The sequence below is a fragment of the Pristiophorus japonicus genome, chromosome 11 (assembly GCF_044704955.1).
Source record: "Pristiophorus japonicus isolate sPriJap1 chromosome 11, sPriJap1.hap1, whole genome shotgun sequence".
Classification (NCBI taxonomy): Eukaryota; Metazoa; Chordata; class Chondrichthyes; family Pristiophoridae; genus Pristiophorus; species Pristiophorus japonicus.
In genome coordinates, this window is record NC_091987.1 from 121,261,011 (window position 1) to 121,288,141 (window position 27,131).

Genomic DNA, 27,131 nt, shown 5'->3' on the forward strand with positions numbered 1-27,131 from the left:
GAAACTTCTTAAAACGTTTAAACATATCTTAGAAACTTTTGAAATAAATTGGGAATCTTTATCAACTTTTAAAATAACTTTGGACGGTCACCTTCCGAATGCCTGCCCCCCCAATCTAGCCTCGGGCCATCTACCATCAATGGCACTACCCGGTGCCGAGCTTGCGGCCAACACTTCGCCGTAGGCAATTAGGCTTATAGAGCTGTGCCTGGTCTCCAGTTGTCTTGGACCCCCTTGCCACTGGACCAAGACCTTGCTCAGCTAAGCCCGTGTGGTTGTCGGTGTGCAGCGGCCACCCCACATTAAAAGAACTCACGCACATGCATCTTCCACTCTGTCAGTATAAAGTTCGGGACCTGGAACGTCAGGATCCTCATGGACAATCTCAACAGCAACAGGCCGGAATGCTGCACCGCCAGATGCCTGGGACCTCAGACATTTTGACATTCACATCGCCGCCCTAAGCGAGACCCGGCAGGCAGGGGAAGGCCAGTTGAAGGAACATGGTGGAGGTTCCACCTTCTTCTGGAAAGGGAAACCAGAGGCAGAACGCCGCCTTCATGGAGTCGGCTTTGCCATCAAGAATGAGCTGGTCGACCGCCTCAAAGACTCCCCCTGTGGGGTCAACGAACACCTCATGACTCTCCGTATCACTCTATCTCGGAACCAATGTGCCACAGTCATCAGTGCGTACGCCCCCACACTCGATACAACGGATGAGGCTAAAGAGGATTTTTATTCCAACCTCGAGACATCCTTGTCCCGTGTCCCCACGGGCGACAAATTAGAAAACGAAGTGGAGAAAGTCCATCTGGGAGGGCGTTGAGCTCTTTGAGTCTCAACGCAAGGAGCATGAAGAGGCCAGGCGTAGGCAGTGAAGGAGCGCGCGGAAACCAACCCTACCGACCCCTTCCCCCAACGAATGTCTGCCCCACCTGTAACAGGGTCCCGTATCGGACTGTTCAGCCATCAAAGAACTCACTTAGGGAGTGGAAGCAAGTCCTCCTCGATTCCAAGGTACGGCCGATGATGAACACCCAATCTTCAACGATGGCGGAGCCCAGTACCTGAGTGCAAAGGACAAGGTTGAAGTGTTTGCAACCACCTTCAGCCAGAAGTGCTCAGTAGATAATCTATTTCGGCATCCTCCTGAGGTCCCCACCATCCAGTCTTCAGCCACTTCAATTCAGTCCACGTGATATCAAGAAACGGCTGAGTGCACTGGATACTGCAAAAGCTTTGGGCCCCGACAACATCTCGGCTATAGTGCTGAAGACTTGTACTCCAGAACTTGCCAAGCTGTTCCAGTACAGCTACAACACTGACATCTACCCGACAATGTGGAAAATTGCCCAGTTATGTCCTGTCCACAAAAAGCAGGACAAATCCAATCCAGCCAATTCCCACCCCATCAGTCTACGCCCAATCATCAGCAAACTGATGGAGGTTGTCGTCGACAGTACTGTCAAGAAGCACTTACCAATAACCTGCTCACCGATGTGCAGTTTGGATTCCGCTAGGGTCATTCAGCTCCAGACCTCATTACAACCTTGGTCCAAACATGGACAAAAGAACTAAATTCCAAAGGTGAGGTGAGAGTGACTGCCCTTGACATCAAGGCAGCATTTGACCAAATGTGGCATCAAGGATCTCTAGCAAAATTGAAGTCAATGGGTATGTGAGGCAAAACTCTTCACTGGCTGGAGTCATACCTAGCACAAAGGAAGGTGGTTGCGGTTGTCGGCCGCGAAACATCTCAATCCCAGGACATCACTGCGGGAGCTCCACAGGGAAGTGTCCTAGGCCCAACCATCTTCAGCTACTTCATCAATGACCTCCCCTTTATCATAAAGTCAGAAGTGGGGATGTTTCAGTTATGATTGCTGAGTGTTCAGTTCCATTCACAACTCCTCAGATAATAAAGCAGTCTGTGCCCGCATGCAGCAAGACATGTTTGGGTTTGGGAGGTGCTGCCAAAGCAGCATTTGCGAGTTGCTGCAGTGCATCTTGTAGATGGTACACACTGCAGCCAAGGTACGCCGGTGATGGAGAGAGTGAATGTTTTAAGGTGGTGGATGGGGTGCCAATCAAGCGGGTTGCTTTGTCCTAGATGTTGTCGAGCTTCTTGAGTGTTGTTGGAGCTGCACTCATCTAGGTAAGTAGAGAGTATCCCACCGCACTCCTGATTTTAGCCTTGAAGATGGTGGAAAGGCTTTGGGGAGCCAGGAGGTGAGACACTCACCACAGAATACCCATCCTCTGACCTGCTCTTCTTGCCACAGTAGTTGTGTGGCTGGTTCAGTTCAGTTTCTGGTCAATGGTGGGCTCCCAGGTTGTTGGTGGGGAATTTGGTGATGATAATGCTGTTGAATGTCATGGGGTGGTGGTTAGATTCTTGCTTGTTGGAGATGGTCATTGCCTGGCACTTGTGTGGCACAAATGTTACTTGCCACTTATCAGCCCAAGCCTGAATGTCATCCAGGTCTTGCTGCATGCGTGCATGGACTGCTCCATTATCTGAGGAATTGCGAATGGCACTGAACATTGCAGTCATCAGCGAACATCCCCACTTCTAACCTTATGATGGAGGGAAGGTCACTGATGAAGCAGCTGAAGATGGTTGGGTTTAAGACACCGCCCTGAGGAACTCTTGCAGCGATGTCCTGGGGCTGTGATGATTGACCTCCAACCACCACAATCATTTTGCTTTGTGCTCGGTATGACTCAATCCAGGAGAGTTTTGCCTGATTCCTACTAACTTGGGTTTATAAATAGATCATCATCATAGGCAGTCCCTTGGAATCAAGGAAGACTCCCCAAGTGAGTTCTTTGATGGCTGAACAGTCCGATACGAGAGCCACAGACTCTGTCACAGGTGGGACAGACATTCGTCGAGGAACGGGATCGGTGGGGCTGGTTTGCTGCGCGTTCCTTCCGCTGCCTGCGCTTGGCCTCTTCACGCTGAGACTCGAAGAGCTCAACGCCCTCCTGGATGCACTTTCTCCACTTTGGGCGGTCTTCGGCCAGGGTCTCCCAGGTGTCAGTGGTGATGTCGCACTTTACCAGGGAAGCTTTGAGGGTGCCCTTATAACGTTTTCGCTGTCCTCCTTTGGCTCGTTTACCACGAAGGAGCTCCGCATAAAGCATTTGCTTAGGGAGTCTTGTATCTAGCATGTGAACCATGTGGCCTGCCCAGCAAAGTTGATCGAGTGGGGTCAGTGCTTCAATGCTGGGGATGTTTGCCTGGTCGAGGACACGGATGTTGGTCCGCCTGTCCTCCCAGGGGATTTGCAGGATCTTGTGGAGACATCGTTAGTGATATATCTCCAGCGATTTGAGGTGCCTTCTATACATCGTCCATGCCTCAGATCCATACAGGAGGGCGGGTATTACTACAGCCCTATAGACCATAAGCTTGGTGGTAGATTTGAGGGCCTGGTCTTCAAACACTCTTTTCCTCAGACGGCCGCACTGGTGCACTGGAGGCGATATTGAATCTCCTCATCAACGTCTGCTTTTGTTGATAAGAGGCTCCCGAGATATGGGAAATGGTCCACGTTGTCGAGGGCCGCGCCGTGAATCTTGATGATTGGAGGGCAGTGCTGTGCGGCGGTGACAGGCTGGTGAAGGACATTTGTCTTACAGATGTTAAGCATATGGCCCATGCTTTCATAAATAGAGGAATATAATATAAAAGCTAAGAAATCCTGCTAGAACTGATTAGGCGTCAGCTGGAGTATTGTGAACAATTCTGGGCACCACATTTCACGAAAAATCTATGGGCATTAGAAAGGGTACAGAGGATGTTACCAGCAACTTCAGTTATGAGAAGAAGTTAGAAAAGTTAGGACTGTTCTCCTTGAAACAGAAAAGGTTAAGAGGTAACATAATAGAAGTTTTCAAGATGATGAGAGGTTTAGATAGAGAGAGAGAAATTAATCTCTATGGTGAGTCAATAATTTGAGATCATAGATTCAAAATCGTTGGCAAAAATCTAAAGGGGCAATGAGGAGAAATGTTTTCACTCAGTTGTCAGGATCTAGAACGCTCTTCCTGAAAAGGTGGTGAAAGCTGATTCCAGAAATAATTTTAAAAGGGAGTTGGACAGGTAATTGAGGATGAAGAACTTACAGGGCTGTGGACAAAAAGAGGGGATGTCGGACTAAGCACAACTGCTCTTGGAAAGAGCCAGCACAAGCACAATAGGCCGAATGGCTTCCTTCTGTGCTGTCAGTTTCTATGATTTTATGATTCACATACAGCACTGCAAGACTTTTAGTTAACAACTGTTTTCCCACAACTGTCTTAGCTTGCAGCAAACAGGGGTCTCAGGATGTGTATTCCATTGGGGGACTTCAGCTTTACAAGACTCAACTGGTGCCAAAGAGCCTCATGGCCAGGAACCACATTCCTCATAACTTGTTTCAGCAAAAAAAACATGGTTTGCTGCCACACTGCAAGGCACCTGTGAATGTCTCAATTTCCCCATTTATCAGTTTAGTAAAACTTTGTTCTTCACTTATTAATATTTTTTTAATTTGAATTTATAAAGAAATGTAGCTGTCCTAATGTGAAAAAAAATCATTTAGAAAAAGCATTTTAGCGGTGAAAAGATAAACCACTGAATATCACTAAGCAACCACCAAGAAGGATGGGAGAATATTCATGGGAGAGCAGCAAATAGGCAGCTTGCCATATTTTCTCTCATGTTGGAAAAAAAACCAGATCACAGTATAAACTGAACAATTTCATGAAATTGCCTCCAAATTCTTAGGCGTGGATTCATGAGGAATGGGAAGGGAAGAAAGCAAATAAAGATATAATGCAACAAAAAATATCGATTGTTGAAATGTTAAGCAATGCTACAGTGCATTTATTTTTTTAATGTAACTATGATCTTGGTGAGCAGTAATAATAGAGCAAGCAGCTGACAATTTGTTAAGTTATAGATTCTGTGTTTTTCCTTCTTTAAATGTACTTGTGTTTTTCCCCCTTTTCAAATGTATAAATGTGAAAAATCCAATTATTGAATTGTGTGGCAGCTGGTCACCATTAGGTATTAAATGACATGCATGAAACATCACTGATTTCACATTCGAAATATTCCAGACGCACTATTATTGCTTCTACTCAAACATAAACCTATTAAAAATTCTGTATCAATTACTCATGTATTTAAGAACACAGCAACAAAATGTAAAAAGAAAACCGTTTTGGTATCAACACTGAACAACAGTACCCCAATGCCAGTTGAAATTTTTATAAAGCAACACAGTTCTCACAATGAAACAATTTAAATTGAAGTTAAACTGTAACTATCGTAGAGATGATCAAACTTTAACAAAATAGCTGGAGACCTGTTTCGGAACAAAGAACAATATCCACTTAGCGGCAACTGAATCTTTCAAACCTTTTAGCACCTACTCTGAATTTCCAGTCATATAGCAAAAAGAGCTGCATGAAAACATAAATTCTCTAAAATATTAAGCTACAGACATGGAATTGTTTGACAAAAATTGACACTGAAGTTAAACTATAACTATAAAACATTACACATTATAGTCCGATCAACATTGCAACATTCAGAAATAAATGATTCACCGATTGCATTAGAATTTACTATTTCAAGTTTAGATCTGCAGCCCTTGCTCTAAATCTGTTGACACTTTTTTTTTTAAAAAGGATGTACCCCACAGTCTTCATTTGGATTGAAGCAATCTCGCTACACAAAAGCTACTCAGGCAAACAACAACAAAGGCATACAGCTCAGTTCAATTTTACAGCATCAAAGTAAAAAAAATAGGTTTTCATGCTCCAGTAATGCTTACCGTGGTCTGGTTTTCGATTTATTTCTTACTGAAACTTCAACTTCGACCAACGCAAGAGCCCCGAATTCCCCTCCTGGATTTCCTGTCGACTGCACTACTCCCTTTTATTTGCTTACTAACCCATCAACAAAGCCCATGCTGACTGAAGCTCCATCAGCAAACAGCATGTCTAAGATATTTGCATTCGTTTGGTGAGGGGAGGGGTTGGGGGGGTAGAGAGAGAGAAGAGGAGATTTGTGTTTTAAAGTAATATGTATATTGTGTGCAGGCTATAGTGACAGTGCCCATCAGTCACCTGCTCCCACAGTCTCCACCCCCACTTTTGCAGAAGGCTAAAAGGTTAAAATGGGTCACAGATCCACAAAAGGCAGAAAACCAAATTGGTCATTTGCATTTGTAGACAAAAGTGGCCATTCTGAAACATATGCGATGAAATCAAACCAAAAAGACATTTGAATCAAATTCTTGTGCAATGGGTTTTTAACAGTCAACAATGCAACAGGGATGTGCCAACACTTTTTAGTAATTTGGTGAATTAATAATTATTGAAACATCTGAATACGATACTAGATAGGGGAGCAGCCAAAATATGCATTTAACAATGTAGTCTTCTCACACTGAACAAACTTCCTTGATCAGTTTATTTTTACATCAACATAAAGTCAATTGCCCAAACATAATATTCATGGTTTACTTTGTTACAGAAACAGTACTTGCCTAATCTAAACCAGGATTAATTGTATGTCTGTCCAAGTACTGCATTGGTCAAATGCTGGGCAGTTTGAGGTCAAGCTCATGGATTATTTTCATTTTCTGTTTACTTAATTGATCAGTTCATAGTAAGTCCCATAAATATTAAAATCAGAACATTGTTCTTTAAGAGCTGCTTACATTTTGGGCTCCTCATACAGCCTTTAATGAAAAGATTTGAATATTTAGTCTCTTAAGTGAAAAAGCTAACTTTATTCACTCAACCACTTCAAGGATCTTCACAAAACTTACCTTTCATACTGAAATTAAACAGTACCTAAATCTAGCTGCCAGCATGAAAAAATAGAATAATTAACCAATTGGACACTAGTTAAAACAGTTAATGCTATGGCTAAGTAACTGTTTTAACAATCTGGAGTAAACAAAAAACCTACAGAACAAAACAAAAAGACTTGAAATCTACACTGCTGATTACCATAAAATTGTTATTTTTATTAGTAGACTGTTTTTTTGAACCTTCCTGATCAACAGATCAAATCTCGAGCACACACTAACACTTTTTTGAGTCAGAGGGACAAACCAATGATCTAGCCCTTCAGTAAGAAACTGCCATTCTGCTGCCTGCCAGAGAAGGTTCTAATGTTCACTGCAGGCATTCCACACTCCGCCTCCATGTCACCTCCAGACTCTTGCATGAAAACAAAGAGCCTCTGTCTTATTGGCTGAGATGAAATGTTGAATCTCCCCTCCCTCTCATACAAAATATTTAAAGGGCATGTAGGCAGCCATGGAGAGTTCTGAATAACATTTTAGAATGCAATTTAATGAAACATTTTAGAATGCAATTTAATGAAACATGATGTGATAAAACACGAGTTACTGAAGCCTCAATGGCCTTTGGTGGCAACATTAGACAATTATCTATTTGTCCGTTCATGCAAATCCTTATCCAAACACAACATTTCTTCACAAGCTATTTTGGTGTTTAACAAAATGAATTATAGTAGAAATACACAGTAACCTGTTGGGAAGGGTAAAGGCAGTTACAGATAGAAGACAGGCAAGAGAGTGTCAGATTTGCATGCAACTAGCTACCTACGAATCCCCGCTTGCATAAAAATATTTTGCATTAAATATAAAAATAACGTATTAAATTCTATTTTTATTGAAGATTTTTTTTAACGTACATGCACTTTGCCATGTAATAAAAGCCTTAAGGCATTCCCCAGCAGACAAATCTTTATAGCCTAAGCATTAAAGCCAAGAATGTATAATGATAGATAAATCAGGAACCTATTTAGATAGTATATATATAGCATGTAAAATGGGCCTGTAATATAATCATGCTGGCAAACCATGAGTGGCTCCCAAACTACAAGAAAATTCCACTCCAAAGCAAAATTTTCTGCTTCCAAAATACATTTGTGCCCTTCTAATTTACTTATTCTTCAGGCAAACTGTGTAAATCGGTTTCTGATTTTTATAACATAACTCGAGCTGGCATATGGATCACAAGAACATAATAGACATGATCAGCAGGCAACATGATCGGCAGGCAAATAACTCATCATCTAACTTGGTGATTAAGCAATCATACGTAAATTGTGTTCCTAAGCGCACGATGCTCCGAGTTTTCCATTTGTCACAAATATCAACTTTTTCAAAGATGTGCTTTCTCGTAATTGCTTAACAGCTGTTCCCATAAACAAAGCTTTCGCCCAATAATTAATAACCTGAAGTGCTGTTGCAGAGAGCCAGCACAGGTTCGACGGGCCGAATGGCCTCCTTCTGTGCTGTAACCATTCCGTGATTCTATAACTGAAATCTGAAAAAATCTTGAGCTGTTGTAACTTTTAACCTCCAGTTGCTCTGAACTGGAGATTTTCATAAAAATATAATGATATTGCATTCAAATATACAACTGGCAATACTCCATCTAAAATACAGAAGCTAGACAGGAGTCACATTATATACAATAGAAAATACACGAGTCTATGGAGATAGAAATGCAAGTACCCATCAATTAATGATACAATGCACTTTGATGTTTTGTATACTTGCACTGCAACAATGCTCTAGAATATTTTCTGCATGTCAAAATTTGTAGCAAGAAATCTAAAATCAGACTGGACCAGGTTAATTAACAATGGGCTGTAAATTGCTGCCTCTCCGGGTGCCTCGCAAATTCCGGGTTTAGCCGTGCACTGCGCATGTGTCTAAATTCGGACCTTGCGACAGATTGCATGCAGAGATTTGGGCTATTTGCCAGCAAATGTCCTTAAAACTCTTATGCCTGGTAAAAGCAGGCCTAGCGCAAGAGTTTGAAAAGATAGAAAATTAAATGTTATCACTAATTTTTACATTAAAAACCTTGTCCATTAAGAAAAGTTAATTTTAACCTTATTAAAACATTTAAAAAATTCAAACATTTTTTTTTCTAAAACATTTAATTTAATTCAATTTCAATTAATTTTAAATGTGTGAGATTTTTTTAAATTTATGTATTGTGTTTGTGTTTTTGTGGATATTCTCATTGATAGCAATGGGAGCTCCATACAAACGGAACTCACCATTACGATCAATGAGAATACTCCATGTTCCTTGGTGGTCCAGGCCCACGTGATCCCAGGATGCCCGTACGGTCCTGGGACGCATGGGTCTCTGCGCTGGGCTGCGCATCTGGGCCTTGGAGCCAAAGTGTTAGTTCCTACAGGACGACCAGGTATTTTCATTAAAAAAAATGTTGGCGGAGGCATCCGCTCGCGGGAAGCCTCCGACTGCAATTTCTGGCCCAATTTGTTTGGTACCCTAATATCTGTCTAATTTTGCCATTTACTATCAACAGGTTGCAAATTTTGCCCCAAAATTTTAGAAACAATGGGCCCAAATTTGGCCAGGAGTTGTTCCGGTTTTTTTGGAGCAACTTGATTTTTTTGGAGTATCTTAAAAATCGCAATTCTGCACATTTAATTTGTGCCAGTATGTGAGTTAGTTAGGATTTTTTTTTAAGTTTAGTTTTTTTTTCAAAAGGGGGCATTACCAGCCACCTACGCCTGCTTTGACCATTTAAGTTAGGTTGGACAGCTAATAGTTGCTCCAAACTAACTTAGGCCAGCGTATATGTCCAGTTGTGGCCGCACACAAAACCCTTGCGGAAAGTTATGAAAACAGCGCAGGTAAGTACATTTAAAGCACCAAGTACGAAACAAAGCACAAAAATAAGCATTCAATAACAAATAAAAAATACATGGAAGCTGAGAGGACCTGCACCTAGCACCAAGACTTACAAAGCACAAAAAGCAATAAGCAATTAATTAATAAAAAATAGAAGGAACCCTGCACCTAAAGCACAAAGACTTACAAAGCACTAAACAAAGCACAAAAAGTAATGAGCAATTAATTAATAACAAATAGAAGTCCTACCAAAACACGGCCTGCTACGTTGACGTAATTTGCACTTTCATGGCCAATTTAATCTACAATTGCAATAAAATCTAGCGGATTTGCCCTCAACCATGTACATGCCAGCATGCTGATAAAACACCTTAATGGCCAAACCCTGAAGTAATTTTACTTACAAATACAGATATTCTGGTAGCTAATCTGGCCGCCGATGAGGGAGCCCACCCAGCCCGGGATAGGGGCAGCGCACTTCGGGCTCCTCCCACATAGCCTGCAGAGCAACTCAGATTCTGGGGGCGAGGAGTTACTGCGCATGCGTGCACACTCTAGCGCGCATGTGCAGAACTCCCGACACGGTTTTCAATGCCGGGACCTGGCTCTGCCCCCGAATTCAGTTGCCACGCTATGCCACTATCGAGGAGAGGCTGGGGAGCGGCCAAATTCGGCCTGAAGATCTTTGCCGCCCTAATCGTTCTACAAAAGCGGTGCACCTCTGGTGAGTGTGCCAGAAATATATATTGGCCAAATTTGGGCCCATTAAGTTTACTGCGAGAGGCAACTAAGCATTAGCAGTGGAATATAAACTGCCAAAATTGCTCAAGTCCTGGAGTTTTATATGATTCAGCAGTAGACCAATGCTTGGCTGCAAAATCATGACATTATATGCATGCTCAGCATATAGTTTTTCAGAATCTACCAAGCTGGGATATACTCCTATGGAGTTTGCAATATGTAGACAAACTTACTTCTTTTTCACCATTTCTCCCCAAAATTCCACAACAAATGAGTTGTGTTAACGTCAAGCTGCAACAAAAGCAACATTTCATGATAAATTGTGTTTCATGGTAAATTATGGTGGTGAACTGTATGCTTGAAGGAATAAAATTGCACCTTACATCCAGTGTAAACAATTAATTTATGAGCCAGGGTCTAAACCTCAAGTCAATCTACTTCTTTAATGAGTCTTCCCAGTTCCACCTTACTTTTTCCTGCAATAATTCCAAAACATTCATCTCCAACGCATCTTCAGTGTACTATACGTTTACCATGAGTCACTGAGGATACTCAAAAGTCCCTAGACATAGTTTCAATTGCCTAGCCATTTCTGAGGGTTTCTGAGAATTAATTAATGCCTTATTCGCAAATACCAGGAATGCTCAGTGGATAGAAGCACTAGTCTTTCCTATAGTTGCAGAAAAGATGCCATGACCCTTTTAATGAACAGCTACTTTGGGACCTTTGTATTCAATTGTTGTTTTCAAAACTCGAAGTGATCTTCAGCAGTGCCAAAGGATTCTACTAACATGCAATAAAATGACTATTTTCCCAAAAGTACACAACAACTTTGCAATTTAAGTGTACCTTTGGTAGTGTAAATGTAAACTCCTCTCCTGAATCAATATTGCAGTTAACGTAACTAAAACCCCCTCATCTTCGATACACCTGTTCCAATTATTATAACCCTAACTCCCATCCTCAAATATTGTTTGTTAATGGAAGTATTAAATATTCCTATTGCTGAGCTCAGTTTTTGGTTACCTCCTGCTACAGTACAATCTTAAAACATAACTCCACTAATTCAAATTTTACTCAGCCCTATTCAGATCTACAAGTTGCAAATATAATGGGCCAAAAATTGCTGCCTTGCCGGGTGCGTACCAAGTGTGCACAGATCCGGCGAGGCCTTGCAAAAGCTGGTTCTCGGAGCGCGGTGCGCACGCGCTGAGAACCGGCTTCCGATCTGTCAAAATTTCTTTAGACAGATTCTACACATCCCTGCAGGAAAGACGTCCGCATGGCAGAGATTGGGCTATTTGCCTGACTCATGCCCAACGAATGTCTTTAAAACTTTTACGCCTGATAAAAGCAGGCGCATAGCTTAATTTTACCAGGGTAATATTTTTAAAACATAGAAAAATTAAATTTAATCATTCATTTTTATGTTTAAAAACCCTGTCCATTAACGTAAGTTTATTTTTAACCCTATTAAAACACAAAAAAATTTCAAAAAATATTTTTTTCTCAAATAGTTAATTTTAAATGTGAAGTGTTTATTTTATTTATTGTGCTGTTTCTTGTTTTACGGGTTATTCTCATTGGTAGTAATGGGAACTCAGACAAACGGCATTCCCATTATCATCAATGAGAATACTATCTAGTGATTGGTGGTCCAGGCCCACGTGATTGCAACATAGACATCCGTACGTGGAAGACAGAACCCCGTATGCTGCGCAGCGAATGGAGGCCTCAGACATTTCTTCAGGGCCAACAGGTAGTTTTGTAGATTTTTTCCGGTTCGTACGAAGAAAGCCTCGGACCGCAATTTTCCCCCCATCATTTATCACCAAAGGGGCATTAAATGTAGAAGTTTGTAAGCTGGCAGTCTGTATTTTTTTTTAAAACTAGCTAAAATACAATTTAATACATACTAATCCCATGTGTATAATTTCAATGCATCAAACGATTTGCCATTGATTCTTATTGTACAGAAATTTTGCTAAATCTTAATACAAAATCCTGGTCTAATTGTATTTTTTTTCTCTAGTTATGATTCCTTGCTCCAAACTATCTTGTGGTCGCCTTCAGCCCCATTTCTGGAACACTCTGTTCTCCCCACCATTGGTGGAACTGCCTTGGTCCTACTTTCTGGAATTTCCTCCCTCAAACGCTCTACTTTCGCACTTTAGAAACCCATCTCTTCAACCAACTTTTAGGTCACTCCTCTTGGTCTTGTCCTTTTTGGCTCGCTGTCCATTTTCTGTATGCCCATCTATGAGGCACCTCGGGACTTTTTATTTTAAAGGCGCTGTGTAAATGTAAGATGTTCTTGATTCTTGCTGCATTAAAAATCAACGCATGCCCGCATGCAGCAAGTCCTGGATAACATCCAGACTAGGGATGATGTGTGCCAAATAACATTTGCTCCACACAAGTGCCAGGCAATGAAATCTCCAACGAAAGAAAAGGTAACCACCTCCTCATGGCATTCACAATGGCATTACCATTGCCAAATCTGCCAGCAACATCCTGGAGAGGTCACCATTGACCAGAAACTCAATTGGACTAGCCACATAAATGGCATTGCTACAAGAGCTAGTCAGAGGCTGGGTATACTGCAGCAATTGGCTCACCTCCTGACTTCCCAAAACCTTTCCACCACCTACAAGGCAGAAGTCAGGAGTGTGATGTGATACTCTCCAACTCATGAAGCTCGACACGATCTAGGACAAAGCAATCTGCTTGATCGACACCCCATCCACCAGAGTAAACATTCACTCCCTCCACCACCGACGTACCGAGGCTGCAGTGTGTAATATCTATAGGATGTACTGCTGCAACACGCCAACATTTCTTCGGTAGCACCTGCCAACCCCACAACTTCCACCACCAAGAAGCACAAGGATAGCAGATGCGTGGAAACATCTTCACCTCCACATTCCCGTCCAAGTCATACACCATCCCAACTTAGCCATATATCACTGTTCCTTCTGCGTTGCTGGGTCAAAACCATGGACCTTCCCATCCAACAGCACTGACTTATAACAGTCAAGGAGGCCCACCACAACCTTCTCAAGGGCAACGAGGGATGGGCAATAAATGCATGCCATAATCACGGTGCTCATATCGGAAGAACAAATATTTTTTCAAGTTCATTTGTTGCTAAATGTCGAAAAGGAACAAATTTTATAAAAGCATTAATTCTTTAAAAAATGAATCTTTAAATTAAATTTGAAAAAGAACGAGTTCATTTAGCACCTTTCATGACCATAGAACATCCCAAAGTACTTAAAAGGCAATGAAGCACGAGCAAAATATAAAAATTATTGTAATGCGGGGCTATGTGGCAGCCAATTTGGAAGCATCACTATCCTACAAGCAGCAATCTTACGAGGAGAGGTTGAGTAGACTAGGCCTATATTCCCTAGAGTTTAGAACAAGAGGTGATCTCATTGAAACATATCAAATTCTTAAGGGACTTGACAGGGTAGATGCTGCGAAGATGTTTCCCTTGGCTGGGGTGTCTAAAACCAAGGGTCACAGTCTCACAATAAAGGGTCGGACATTTAAGACTGAGATGAGGAGAAAATTCTTCATTCAGAAGGTTGTGAATCTTTGGAATTCTCTACCCCAGAGGACTATGGATGCTCAGTCACTGAGTATATTCAAGGCAGTGATCTATAGATTTTTGGATACTCAGGGAATCAAGGTATATGGGGATGGTGCGGAAGGGTGGAATTGAGGTAGATCAGTCATGATCTTATTGAATGGTGGAGCAGGCTCGAAAGACCGAATGGCCAAATCTTGATTCTATTTTTAATGTTCTTATGTTATTAAGGTAAATTATCAGATAATCAGTATTTTGAGAGATTTTGGTTGAGGGAAAATATTGGCCAGGTGACCGCAAGCACTCGAGTTCATCTTCTGATAGTGCTACGGAATCCTTTGTATCAATTGAAAGGGCAGACAACTCTTTGGTTTAACGTCTCATGCTAGAGATGACACTTCAGACAATGCAGAACAGAGTTAATACTGCAGTCAAGTGTCAGCCTAATTTATGTGCTCAAGTCCTGGAGTGGGGTGTGAACCATAATCTTCTGACTCAAAGGCGAGAGTCCCACCATTGACACAAGGTTGTCACTATACTGTAAATTACCCAATGATCTGAAATTTTCAAATTGACATTTCTGTAAAAAGTGTATTTTAGCAGGAAGATAAATCAAAGAGTGAGCACAACTCATAAAACATACTTGCACAAAATTGTTTCTCAGATGAAAGAAACTTCAGGATTACCAAAACATTCGCCTGCCCTTGTCCACAATTTCAAAACAAATGTAAGCTAGAACTTGCCCCTCTTTGAATACGGTCTCTTCCTCTTAATTCAAGGTTGCTTAATTTACATTATCTGATAATTCAATTTTTTGGACGACAGACAACACCACGCAGGATTGCTGAAATATGTTTGAACAAATGCATCGTAATTTTGCATGGTGCAAAGTCCTAATGCATACATACCAAAAATTCAAATCATGTACAATTCTGCCTTATATTTAAAGAAGCTCCAGAAGGTAATAAAGGTAGGAAAACACCAAACACACATGTTTTCTTATATATTATTATATACTAGTGATCACCAATGACATTGCTCATGGTAAACTGCTGATTAACAATAGGGCATATTCACATATTTGCAGACCAGACACAGACAATAGTTAATTCCGCCCGGCAAGAAAAATGGGTCTTACACGCAGATTCATGGTGGAAAACGAGATCCTGGGCAAATTGGGCGGTTCTTAATCAAAATGGGGGTACTTACTCAAATTTAGTCCGAGGCTGCAGGTTGGGCCTGGGGAGGGAGGGAAAAGCACAAAAAATATTTTTTCCAAAAAATAAAAAAATCAGAGCACATTCTCAGGACCCTTTTCCACTTATTCGCTGTAAAAGAATTTTAAAAGAATTATAAAAAAACACTTTAATTTACCTTTGTTTTTGCAGGGCTACTTACCTACCGCCCAGCTCCGGCTGCTTTCTCGTGGGCCTTTTTTTTCTACTCACCTACGTTTTTTTCAGCGGTGCACGCCAGCGGTCCGCTCCCCAGCAGTATTTCGAAACCGCCGGCAGAACCCTTTGTGCAAACTTGTGGAAATTCTCGCTGGGTGGTTTTCTGCCAAAAACGAGCAGTACCGCCGAGAAACCCGGGGGAAATGGAGTGGAAATTCTAGCCCATACGAACAGGAGTAGGCCATTTAACCCAAATATTTCAAATGCGACATAGCAACTCTTTAGTTTAATGATTTTGTTGTTTTGCTTTTTGTGTGTTTATTGCATTCGAAATTTTATAATTAGCAATATAGCTTCAAGTTACGGAAAAACATTTTGAGCAACCTAATTCATTTCTCCTGAGTGTCATTTGTTTATCAGTAGCTATTGTTGATTACTGTTTAAGCGATAGCTTTCCTACACCTTTAGTCACATTCGAGACAATCAACATTGTGTAATTAATAGTAATTTGCTGCTTTTTATTTGATATTCAAAATCAATCAATATTTCCTGACTCATTGAGCCTTTGCAAATGCAACGTGCACTTTTTAAGTGTGATGGACACTCGAAGGTGACCCTTCAATGTGTGATGGACCATTTTCCTATAATTTATGGCCAACACATTAGACTGAAGAGTTTTGACTTATATTTGGATAGATATACACAAATCTATGCAGAGCAACCATTGATGTGTAATACTAAGGACCAGTGAAGAGGAAAGTCCAGGAACTCTACTGATGAGCTATACCCTACAGACAAAATACTTTCTAATCATTCTCAAAACAGATGCATAATGAATATAGTCCTTTTCCTTCAGAGTATAATAATTACACTCCGAAGGAAAACCGTCTACCCTGTTCTATATCGTCAAGAAAGAGAAGCAGTTAGGCAATAATTTAAGCGGAAAGCAAAATGGCAGGAATACTACATAATGTTTATAATGTATATTCCAACGTACTTGGTTAGAACAATGCACAGAAAATGAATGAAGCAGAAAAATACAAGCAAGTGCTTTCATCAGCACAAGTCCACAACTCCAGTGCAAAATATTCTGTTTTGCTTATTCTAACCAGTTTCTGACAGAATAGAGTTGTGCAAGTCAACTTTGTTCCAGAATATGGACTTTAACACATTAAAACCTGCAGAGTCAGTTAATAGGATAATGGTTTAATAAAATATTAATGTATTTTATATAAAAGTAGCACTGCTAATACAGCATTTACAAAATGTAGCACAAAATCCACAATATTATGCATCATTTGATAATAGTACTTTAACTATGTTTTAGACTTAAATATTCCAAAATTTAGAACTGTGTTTCTGACAAAACTTGGTACAAAATGATAATCCATTTGAAAAACAACTTACCCCTATTGCCAGGTGGTTGAAGGCCATCTCCAGTCATGGCACACCATCCCACTGGAAAGATGTCACGAGAATCATATTTGCACCAATAGTCGAATGCACCTCTCCAACCATCAAATGTTATAAAAATGTCATCAGCTTTCACTTCACTAATGGTTGCTGGACAAATCAGATGAGGGTTTTTTCGATCCACTGCTTCCAGTTTCATCCCAACTTTGAAATTGTTATGCTGTGGGCTTGGAGGTTCCTCAAATAGAAGAGAAATATGAGCTTTTGCTTTTTAAAGTATAAGCATGAATTTAACATTTAATACAAACAAAATGTTACTCCTTTTAGTTAAAAAAAATGAATCCAGTGTTTGCTGAAAGAAAGTAACACAGGTTTGTATACTGTGGCTACATACAGCATTTGTGGATGCATAAATGGATATTTCCAATGTAGAATGTTTGCAGGGACATGCCCAATGCACAAACAGTGTACTTTTTTACAAGATACCCAAAGGATAAAGATAGAAAATCACTTGACAAGCTTAGAGGAGTTTCATTTATTGAGCGAATACTGTCCTTTTAACATATTCACATATATGACATGCTACAGTTGAAATCATGTCAATATCTAAAAGAATCTCAGTATCTGATGAAAAACATGTAATTTTCTGATGTTTTCCTACCAGAGTGAAGCCGTTTCCAGCAAGCTTGGGTCAAAAATAAAATGAAGACTACATTCTAATGAACCAAATTATCCCTTTGAAGTCCAGAAAAACCTGGAAAAGCATTCAAACTTATTGGCAGTTCATACCCAAAAATGCAAGACAGAAGGGAGAGAGAAACCTGGGTCGAAAAAAATAGATGAGTGGTAGGTTGAACCTCCCTTATCTGGAACCCTCGGGACCCAGCCTGTTCTGGATAAGGGATTTTTATGGACGAGGGGTGGTCACGTTAAATTGGATGGTATAGGTACTGAGCAAGGGGATATCGGGGCTGGGAGTGCGGCAGAGAGATCATGGGGGGCGGGGGCGGTGAATCGAGGGGTCAGCCCAGCGATTGTGGGAGTCGGCAGCTAGGAAGGACTTCAATTTGTTCACGTCCGATGGCCGGGAATGGTTCTGGACAAGGGGTGGTTCCGGACAAGGGGTGGTTCCGGATAAGGGAGGTTCAACCTGTAGGATCCATTTAAATTGTCAGGATGGAGAATTTCCATTTAAATCCTGCATCTCAGCTGAAAATTAGCAGTGCAGCCAGGACTAACTTTGGGAGTCAAGGAGAGTTGCCATTTAAAAAACAAAGTATGGGAAGAGTGCAATAGAGTAACAGCTGATTTTAGCAGCTGCTAGAAATAAGCTCCACTCCTCCAGTGCTATGATATTGAATATGTGACTTTTTCCCTACCCCGCCACCCACACCCCACCCACCTCCTAACTTAAGTGCTGGGTCCAGCTGCTGATTTTAAGATTTAAATCTGATATTTAAACTTGGAGAGATTTTGTAACTGTTCTCAGTCATCAAACTGATCACACTCAATGTCACTTGTCCATTGGAAAACATGCGATTTTGCTCCGTAGTCTAGCATTATTTTCTATGTTTAAAGGCTTTTTGTAGATAAGCAATAATATTCCAGGCCGCTAAAAGACTTTACGTAATCTATAAAATGAACTACTCAAACTGAAAATAAGACTATTATTAATATCCCATGGCAACAGAAAATAGGTTTTGTTCTCGGAAGTGCTCATTTCAAAGCTATCAAGCTCATTCAAATGACTGATTTTTGTGTTGACTTGTAGATTAATGCTATTTATTGTACAATAAATGAAGACTTTCTGCTCATGGTCTGCAGTATTTAAGGCACAATTATATCAATTACATGCAAAAATACAAGCAGGGTTTATCCCCCTCCTTCAAAGTATACTGTAAATTTGTGTATACATCTCGTCATTACTACAGCATGCAATTTTTAGACAGATCAAGAACTTGCCTTCATATAGGGTTTCATCATGTCCAAAAGCTCCTTTATAACCAATACATTACTTTTGAAGTGCCATCACTGTTATGTTGGCAAACATGACAAATTTATGCAGCAAGAGCTACAAATGGCAAATGACCAGATATGTTTTTAGGTGATGCCGGTAGAGAGGGGAATGTTGGCCAGGGCACCAGAGGAACTCCTTGTTCTTCAAATATTACCAAATAATATTTGTCCACCTCAGCAGATAGACAAAGTTTGATGTCTCATCCAAGACAGTAGCTCCAATATTGCAACATTGCTACAGTACTGGACTAAATGTCAACCTAGATTTATGCATTCAAGTCTGAAAGACTTGAAACTCAAACTGAAACAGTCCTCTCAGTCCTCAAGGATGTCCTTATTTGGTTGTTCAGTATTCCATGCCTCGCTGTAAATTTTTAGAATGTCATTCCTTTGCTTGGAGAAGACATTTCACATAGTTTTGATCATACCACATCACCTGAATGAAAGGAAACATCCTACTTATTTTGTTGACATGGAGGGGAACCTCCCACAAGAAAAAACAGTAAAAGGGAATATCATTTGAATGGGGAGAAATTACAACATGCTGCGGTGCAGAGGGACCTGGGGGGTCCTTGTGCATGAAACCCAAAAAGTTAGTTTGCAGGTGCAGCAGGTAATCAGGAAGGTGAATGGAATGTTGGCCTTCATTGCGAGAGGGATGGAGTACAAAAGCAGGGAGGTCCTGCTGCAACTGTATAGGGTATTGGTAAGGCCGCACCTGGAGTACTGCGTGCAGTTTTGGTCACCTTACTTAAGGAAGGATATACTGGCTTTGGAGGGGGTACAGAGACGATTCACTAGACTGATTCCGGAGATGAGGGGGTTACCTTCTGATGATAGATTGAGTAGACTGGGTCTTTACTCGTTGGAGTTCAGAAGGATGAGGGGTGATCTTATAGAAACATTTAAAATCATGAAAGTGATAGACAAGATAGAGGCAGAGAGATTGTTTCCACTGGTAGGGGAGACTAGAACTAGGGGGCACAGCCTCAAAATATGGGGGAGCCAATTTAAAACCGAGTTGAGAAGGAATTTCTTCTCCCAGAGGGTTGTGAATCTGTGGAATTCTCTGCCCAAGGAAGCAGTTGAGGCTAGCTCATTGAATGTATTCAAGTCACAGATAGATAGATTTTTAACCAATAAGGGAATTAAGGGTTACGGGGAGAGGCCAGGTAAGTGGAGCTGAGTCCACGGCCAGATCAGTCATGATCTTATTGAATGGCGGAGCAGGCTCGAGGGGCTAGATGGCCTACTCCTGTTCCTAATTCTTATGTTTTTATGTGCAAACCACAAGACAGGCACTATCTAAATAAAATATTCTGTTTAATTATTTAAGGGGATGTGTTGGACAGTAAATAAGCAAATACACATGAAAAAAATTCCAATAAATAAAGCATTAGGCACCAGAATAAAAATTTCAACAGCTTTTTGTTGCATTCTTTTAAAAAGACATCTTACCTTCTTAAATATGGATGATGGGGCCATTTCAGCTCCATTTAATGTTCTCAATAGAAACATTGGCCAGGATGAAGCGTTCATTCTGAATCCTGTTCACTCATGCAAAACAAACAACATGAGTTAGGCTTCAAACATTACAAATACTGAAGAAGCTGGAAGAAAGTTTACTTCAAATAACATTTGATATGCTCAATACAGGATTTTCTGTTAATGTGGAATCCCATCACATCTGGCAGGGCTGGACTTCTACCTGTCACAAGGACGTACTCCTGACCATAGCTAATTTTACATGGTCAAGGCTATTTATACTTTTTACAGGCTCCCCAGCTTCTCGTGGGCTTCTAAGAGGCCTGACACACCATTTTGTGGCTGGTGGCCTCCATATTGACTGAAGAATAGCTTTTTTTTTTAAGCCAAGCCTGTGTTCAGGGGAGGGAGCGATTCTGCCGGTCGACGCTCCGACCCTCGAGCCCAGTGAGGAGATGTTTGGTGGTGGGGTGGTACTTGGAAAAAAATCAAAAATTCAAGAATTGCATTACACTTTGTTGCCCGAAATGTCTTAATTGAATGCCTAGCTTCCTGTTGTAAGCAAGACCAGACCAGGGTGTGGTCCATACTAGGGCATTCACCTTAGAGATAGAGAGAGAGAGAAAAGAGGTGCTTTGTCCTGCTATTTTGAGGTTGTTGCAAAGCTACAATTTAATTATGGGGGCAATATTGACTATGCCATACCACATGCAAGCCTTCTGCATGATGGAGCTGCAGAGGAGAAAATTGATTAGACAGCATCACCTGAGGAACCTCGGAGCACATAGCATGATCGGCAGGAGACCTTTCCCATATCAGGTATATCAAAACAGGCGTTCATACCTACACCCGAGTGAGAAGGTTGTGTTTCCGCAAAGAAGTTGTAGCCGAGATCTGAGAGTTAACAAAAGCAGACCTGCACCCAAGAAGCATCAGGACTGCTTTGTCAGTTGAAGTAAAGCTGCAATTTCATTTTATGCATCTGGATCATTCCAGGCCACAACTGGAGATGTGTGCGCCATTTCTCAACATGCAACACATATCTGCATTCGGCAGGTGACTGCTGCACTATATGCCCGGAGGAATGATTACATAAAGTTCCCCATGACCGCCCAGGCAATGCGTGACAGGGCTGTGGGCTTCTCCAGGATTGCTGGCTTCCCCAAGATACAGGGCTGCATTGATTATACCCACATCGTCTTGCGAGCACCTTTGGAGGATTCCGAGATGCACAGGAACAGAAATGGCTTCCACTCCATGAATGTGATGACATGCATCGCATCATGGCAGTTGATGCGAGATATCCTGGGAGCGCCCATGATGCTGTCATCCTACGCGAGAGCGCTATATCTGCCATGTTTCAGCAGCAGCCAGATGGGCAGAGCTGGCTGCTGGGGGACAAAGGGTACAGCCTGGCCACCTGGCTCATGACACCCCTACATGTAACCCGGACTGAAGCTGAGCACATTGCAATGCGCAGCATAATAGAAAGGACCATTGGCATCTTGAGCAGCGTTTCCGATGCCTGGACCATTCCGGAGGCTACTTCCCTGAGATTGTTGCTCAGTTCATTGTTGTCTGCTGCATGCTGTACAAATTAGCCATCATGAGGCAACAGCAGCTGGTAGAAGACGACTCACCTGAGGGGAGAGTGGCTGATGAGGATGAAGATGCAGATGACGAGGAGGACAAGGAAGCCATGCAACTACCTGAACCCGGAGCATGATGGCAGAAGAGCACGGGCCGCCATGCTCCTTTAACAATTGCTCAAGTCTTGCAGTTCATCCGTGAATGCTTTGCTGCCTGAAGGCTTAGCGATAACTATACAAAATAGACCATGTTTACAGTTTGGACCTGTTCCGTAATGTTGTGTTATGTTAAGAATGGAACAAATAATATAAATGATTAAGTTATAATTTAAAATATATTTTGTTCAAAATTTTAACACTTGTTTGTACTTAACATAACTTTAAGAAAAATATTCTTGTATCAAGCTTTAAACTATTCAATTAAAATCACTTACAAACTTTTAAACTTGTAAATTTACATCACTTACAAAAAACTTTTAATTTGAGAACAGTTACAACAGTAACAATAACAACAGCATAGAAAGGCCGCACCCATCTCTCCAACACCTTGGCCCCAAGTTTCGTCCCACGGCGAAAACGGCGCACCTCCGAGCTGGGCGCCTGTTTTTCGCGCCGAAAACTGCGCTTAAAAAAAAAAAGTCCGATATTCTCGAGCTCCTTGGAGCTCGATGTCTGTTTGGCGTGGCGCGCTCTTCGCAGCAGGGGGCGGAGCCTAACACTCGCTCCGATTTTCTAAGTAGGAGGGGGCAGGTACAATTTAAATTAGCCTTCGTGGTGCCGGCAACCCTGCGCGTGCGCGTTGGAGCACGCGTGCATGCGCAGTCTCAAACAAATATTGGCACTTGGCCATTTTTAAAAGGACTGCAGAAAAAGTGAAGATTTATTTCTTGGACGCCGCCCCATAAGCGTGGCCGAACGGCCTAAAGAATCTTAATCAGCTGCGTGTGTCCTGTGTTCTTTCTTCGGCTCCCGGCCAGCCACTGACGCCGCTGCTATCTCATGGCCGAATGGCCTCACATCCGTCCTTCCGCTCCTGATTCTTCGGCTGCCTTCGAGCCACTGACGCCGCCCCATAAGCGTGGCCGAACGGCCTAAAGAATCTTAAATCAGCTGCGTGTGTCCTGTGTTCATTCTTCGGCTCCCGGCCAGCCACTGACGCCGCTGCAATCCCATGGCCGAATGGCCTCAAGTCCGTCCGGGTGCTGCATCTTCGCGGGGAATGAAGGCCAGCCTCAAGCACAGCAGCTCAGCTTGAAGGCTGCTTCCTGCCTACCGCTGCCGTCGAGACACTGACGCCACACCCCTGCCTGTCTCCAACATGAAAGGCCTGCCTGAAGCACAGCAGCTCGAATGCTGCTGCTGTTTCACACAGGTAGGAAGATGGTTTATTTAATATTTTCTTTGCTTATAAATTTTTATTCAGGTTTGATTTATTTGTATAATATTTGTATAAGTATAACTAAGGATTGATTGTAGAATTTAATGACTTCCCTTCCCCCCCCCCCCACCTCGTTCCCTACGCCTAATTTGTAACCTATGCCTGATTTTCTAAAGTGACGACAATGTTTTTTCGAGCGTACAAAAATCTTCACTTACTCCATTCTAAGTTAGTTTGGAGTAAGTTTTCACTGACGAAACTTTGAAAACAGGCGTAAGTGACCGGACATGCCCCCTTTTGAAAAAAAAATTCTGTTCCAAAGTGAAACTGTTCTAACTGACTAGAACTGGAGCAAACTAAATGGCGAGAATTCCGATTTCTAAGATACTCCGTTCCACACCAGTTGCTCCTAAAAATCAGGAGCAAATCATGGCGAAACTTGGGGCCCTTATTCTAAGCCCGCCCGCTGTGCTTGGTCTAAGTGACTCCACCCCTGTCCACAGGCAGTGACGCAGCATTTCTCGGGTTGATATCAAGCTTATTCTTTTAGTAATGCGCACTTCTTGTGGGGGGGCGTGGTTAGGCGGTAATGTGGAAGGCCCAGCTTGGGCCTCTTCAGAGGTTGGTCTGGGGATTGGAGTGGGAGTGGCAGTTGATTCCATCAATGGCCACAGGGTCTGGGTGTGTTCCCTTTTTGCAGCAGCTACCTCCGACATTACCATCCTCATGTGCACCAACAATCAGCCACCTGCGGCATTCCGTCCCTAATGTACCCAGACAGTGTTCCCATTTCTCGCGAGAGTGTTGTTACTTCTCCCGACAGTCCCAATACCTCATCACCCACCCCATCGATGGTGTCCAGGAGTGTTCATGCAAGGTAAATGTTCTCCCCACTAAGTGCCATAATCTGAACCACATCTGTTACATCCTGCATCTCAGGAGCGCGCTGTCGAGCTCTCCTTCCCCTCCTCACCCTGGGTGTGACTCGCTGCACACCACTGGGACCCACAGCCTCCGACGGTGGGGCCTTGGGTGTGGCTTGCTGCACCCCACTGGGACCCGCAGCCTCGGACGGTGGGGCCCTGGTTGAGGTTCACTGCGCCCCACTGGGACCTGTAACCTCGGATGGTGAGGCCCTGGGTGGGGCTCGCTGCACCCCACTGGGACCCGTAGCCTTGGACGGTAGGGCCCTAGGTGTCGGACAGTGTGAAACCATGAAATGTCCCAACACTCGCACCACTCAGGAAAGGGGCTGGCACCTCAATGGACGGCACCAGTATCTCCTCCAGAATGAGTACAATAGTGGGGGCTTCATCCTCCCCCTCGCCCCCATACTCTTGGTCTGGAAGGTGGGATTGGAACATGTGCTCCTCTTCAGGCTTGTCTGCATCTGAATCTTCTTCTGCATCAGCTTCAGCCTCGTCAGGGTTGGCCTCAAGTTCTGCAAAATATAACAGAAAAGACAAATGGTTAGCAGCAGAGGAGGGGGCAGGGTGGCATGAGTAGGCTCACACAGCGCAGGCATCAGGCTGATTTGAAAGACCACAATGAATGATAGCACATTGCATCAACTGAAGCGCAGCAGATGGAGACATCCTCATGAACCGAAGCATGGCTAGCCTGCGCAGTACTTAACATTTAGCAAAGCCAGACTGTGGAATTTGCAGGACTTACCCTCTCCCGGGAGCGTGGGCCCAGTTTGTGCAGTGATTGTTGCTTTTCTCCAGGCCGGACCCATCAAAGCAGTGACCCTCTCTTCCACAGGTGTCAGTGGGTGCAGATTTGCCAGGCCTCCTCCTGTTGAGTTTTCTCTGTTTTATTGTGGTCCACCTTCCTCTGCAAAGATGAAAATATAACTTTTTAGAGAAGGTGTCTTTCTGCTTGGTGGGACATACTGATGGTCACATTTATAACTACAATTCCAGTGAATAAACGAAAATATTACTTACACTAACTGTTTGACCAAGGTCCTGCCACTTCTTTTTATACTGGCCTCCGGACCTCGGGGTGGTCACCATTGCACAGTATTCTTGTGAAAGTTGGTTCCAGCATTTCTTCATTTCTTTTGATGAAACTTGTATTTGGCCTCTGCTGGTGTCCAGCTCGTGCCAGCTGGCTTCAATTACAGTAACCAGTGACTCCACTTCACCCTGTGAGAAATGATTGGTCCTTGAGCCGTGTTGTATATCGCAGCTCTGATTTTTTCCACTCAGAATAAAAGTTCTCACACACAACTGGCTCTTTAAAAATGGCTGAATGCAGACCGAGAGGTGTACTGGCCATGCGCGCCCATACCAGTCACACAGAAAACGTAATTTTTTTTGCACATGCACAGTGGGGGGGGGGGGGGGGGGGGGGGGGGGTGGTCTCCTTTCCTCAGTGCAGACCTTAGGCTCCACCTCCCAAAAGCTAAAGGGCAGGCTACACGGCGCCAATTTCAAAAATTAGAATGGGGAAACTTTTAAAAAATTGTTGGCGTAGTCGTGCCCTCCAAAAAAAGGTGGACTCTTCAAATATGCCAATAAACGGCATTGGGGAAAATTGAGCCCATTAGACCTGCTCCTACATTTGGCCTTTTTCAATACTATGCTAACCATTGCAATATGAGGAGTTTTCAACACTCTCAAGCCATTGCAAAAGGCACCTTCTATAAATAGGCCCATGCTTATTACACAGTGAATGGGATATTGCGTGCCTCAGGGCTAATTATCTATTGATTTATCACTGGATTGTACTGAAAAAAACACAAGATACCCATATATACTCCTGATCTCTTCAATAGGCAGAAAAATCCAAAGCTGGCAGGATCATATATTTAAGGCTGAACTACAAATTGTTTATTGAGCAAGTAATACAACAATAGCAAGTTACTTAGGCAGGTAAAATAATAGTAGCAATTGACAGAGATGCTTTGTTTTCTAAGACCAAGATTCTTACACTTCCTATTCCAACGCCTTCGAGTTTTTCACATAGATGAACTAGAAATATGGTTCATGTGAAGATTTGAAGACAGCTCAAGGCTTTTCTGCCAAAAGCAGCCTTCTGTGTCACAGATGAATCCAGACAGGGTCATGTGTGCTTGCCTTAACACACACACAATACACAGACAAAATGAATCCCTTTCAGAAATAAGTTAACATGAACAAAAATAGATAGTGTTACAAATACATAAATCATTCAGCATTTGTAAAGAAAACAGACAGGTTATGGTTTTGGGTTAACTTCTGAATGTTAGATCTGAAATATTAACCTGCTTTCTATCTTTGCAGATGCTTACTGATCTGTGCATTTCTAGCATTTTCCTGTGGCTTGAAGGTTCTTCAAACAGAAAGCTCTGAAGCTAAAAAGGCAAATAGAAATATGAAGCAGCAACAGCTGTATTGGCTTCCACTTTAAAAATCCCAGACCCCTGGCCTTGCTACAATTTACATGAAAGGAAAAAAACATTCAAAATTTTCTAAGCTTAAACAGATGGATTCCTGTTTCCAGCATTGTAACAATTATAAAGTGGGTCAGGTAGCCACTTACTTCAATTTTCCCCAACCAATATTCTCACAGGAAAGCAACTAGCCTTTACTCACAGCCACTCCAAATGAGATTGTAAATATAGGGAATTGAACATGAGAAACAGAAAGGGTCATTCAGCCAATTAATTATGCTCCATCCAAAATGTAACAATTCTATCCTGGACACACCCACCCCAACCTCCACTGACATGACCCATTGATCCCATATTTTAAGTATGAAGGTTCTTCTACTGCTTTATCTGCAAGAGAAATGAAGCAGTACTGTTAATATCTCTAAAATCTT

At 42.3% G+C, this 27,131-nt stretch overlaps 1 protein-coding gene across 3 annotated transcripts in view; it reads right to left on the reverse strand.

Moving 5' to 3' along the window:
* LOC139276248 (polycomb protein SCMH1-like) overlaps positions 1–27,131 on the reverse strand; it is a 217,533-nt gene that overhangs the window by 56,319 nt on the left and 134,083 nt on the right. For all 3 annotated transcript variants that reach the window (XM_070893958.1, XM_070893957.1, XM_070893959.1), the window contains 2 exons: positions 20,328–20,416; positions 16,848–17,091 (listed from right to left, as the gene is read on the reverse strand). In XM_070893958.1, the coding sequence (XP_070750059.1) occupies positions 16,848–17,091; positions 20,328–20,416 (333 nt within the window). The remainder of the gene's footprint in view (positions 1–16,847; positions 17,092–20,327; positions 20,417–27,131) is intronic.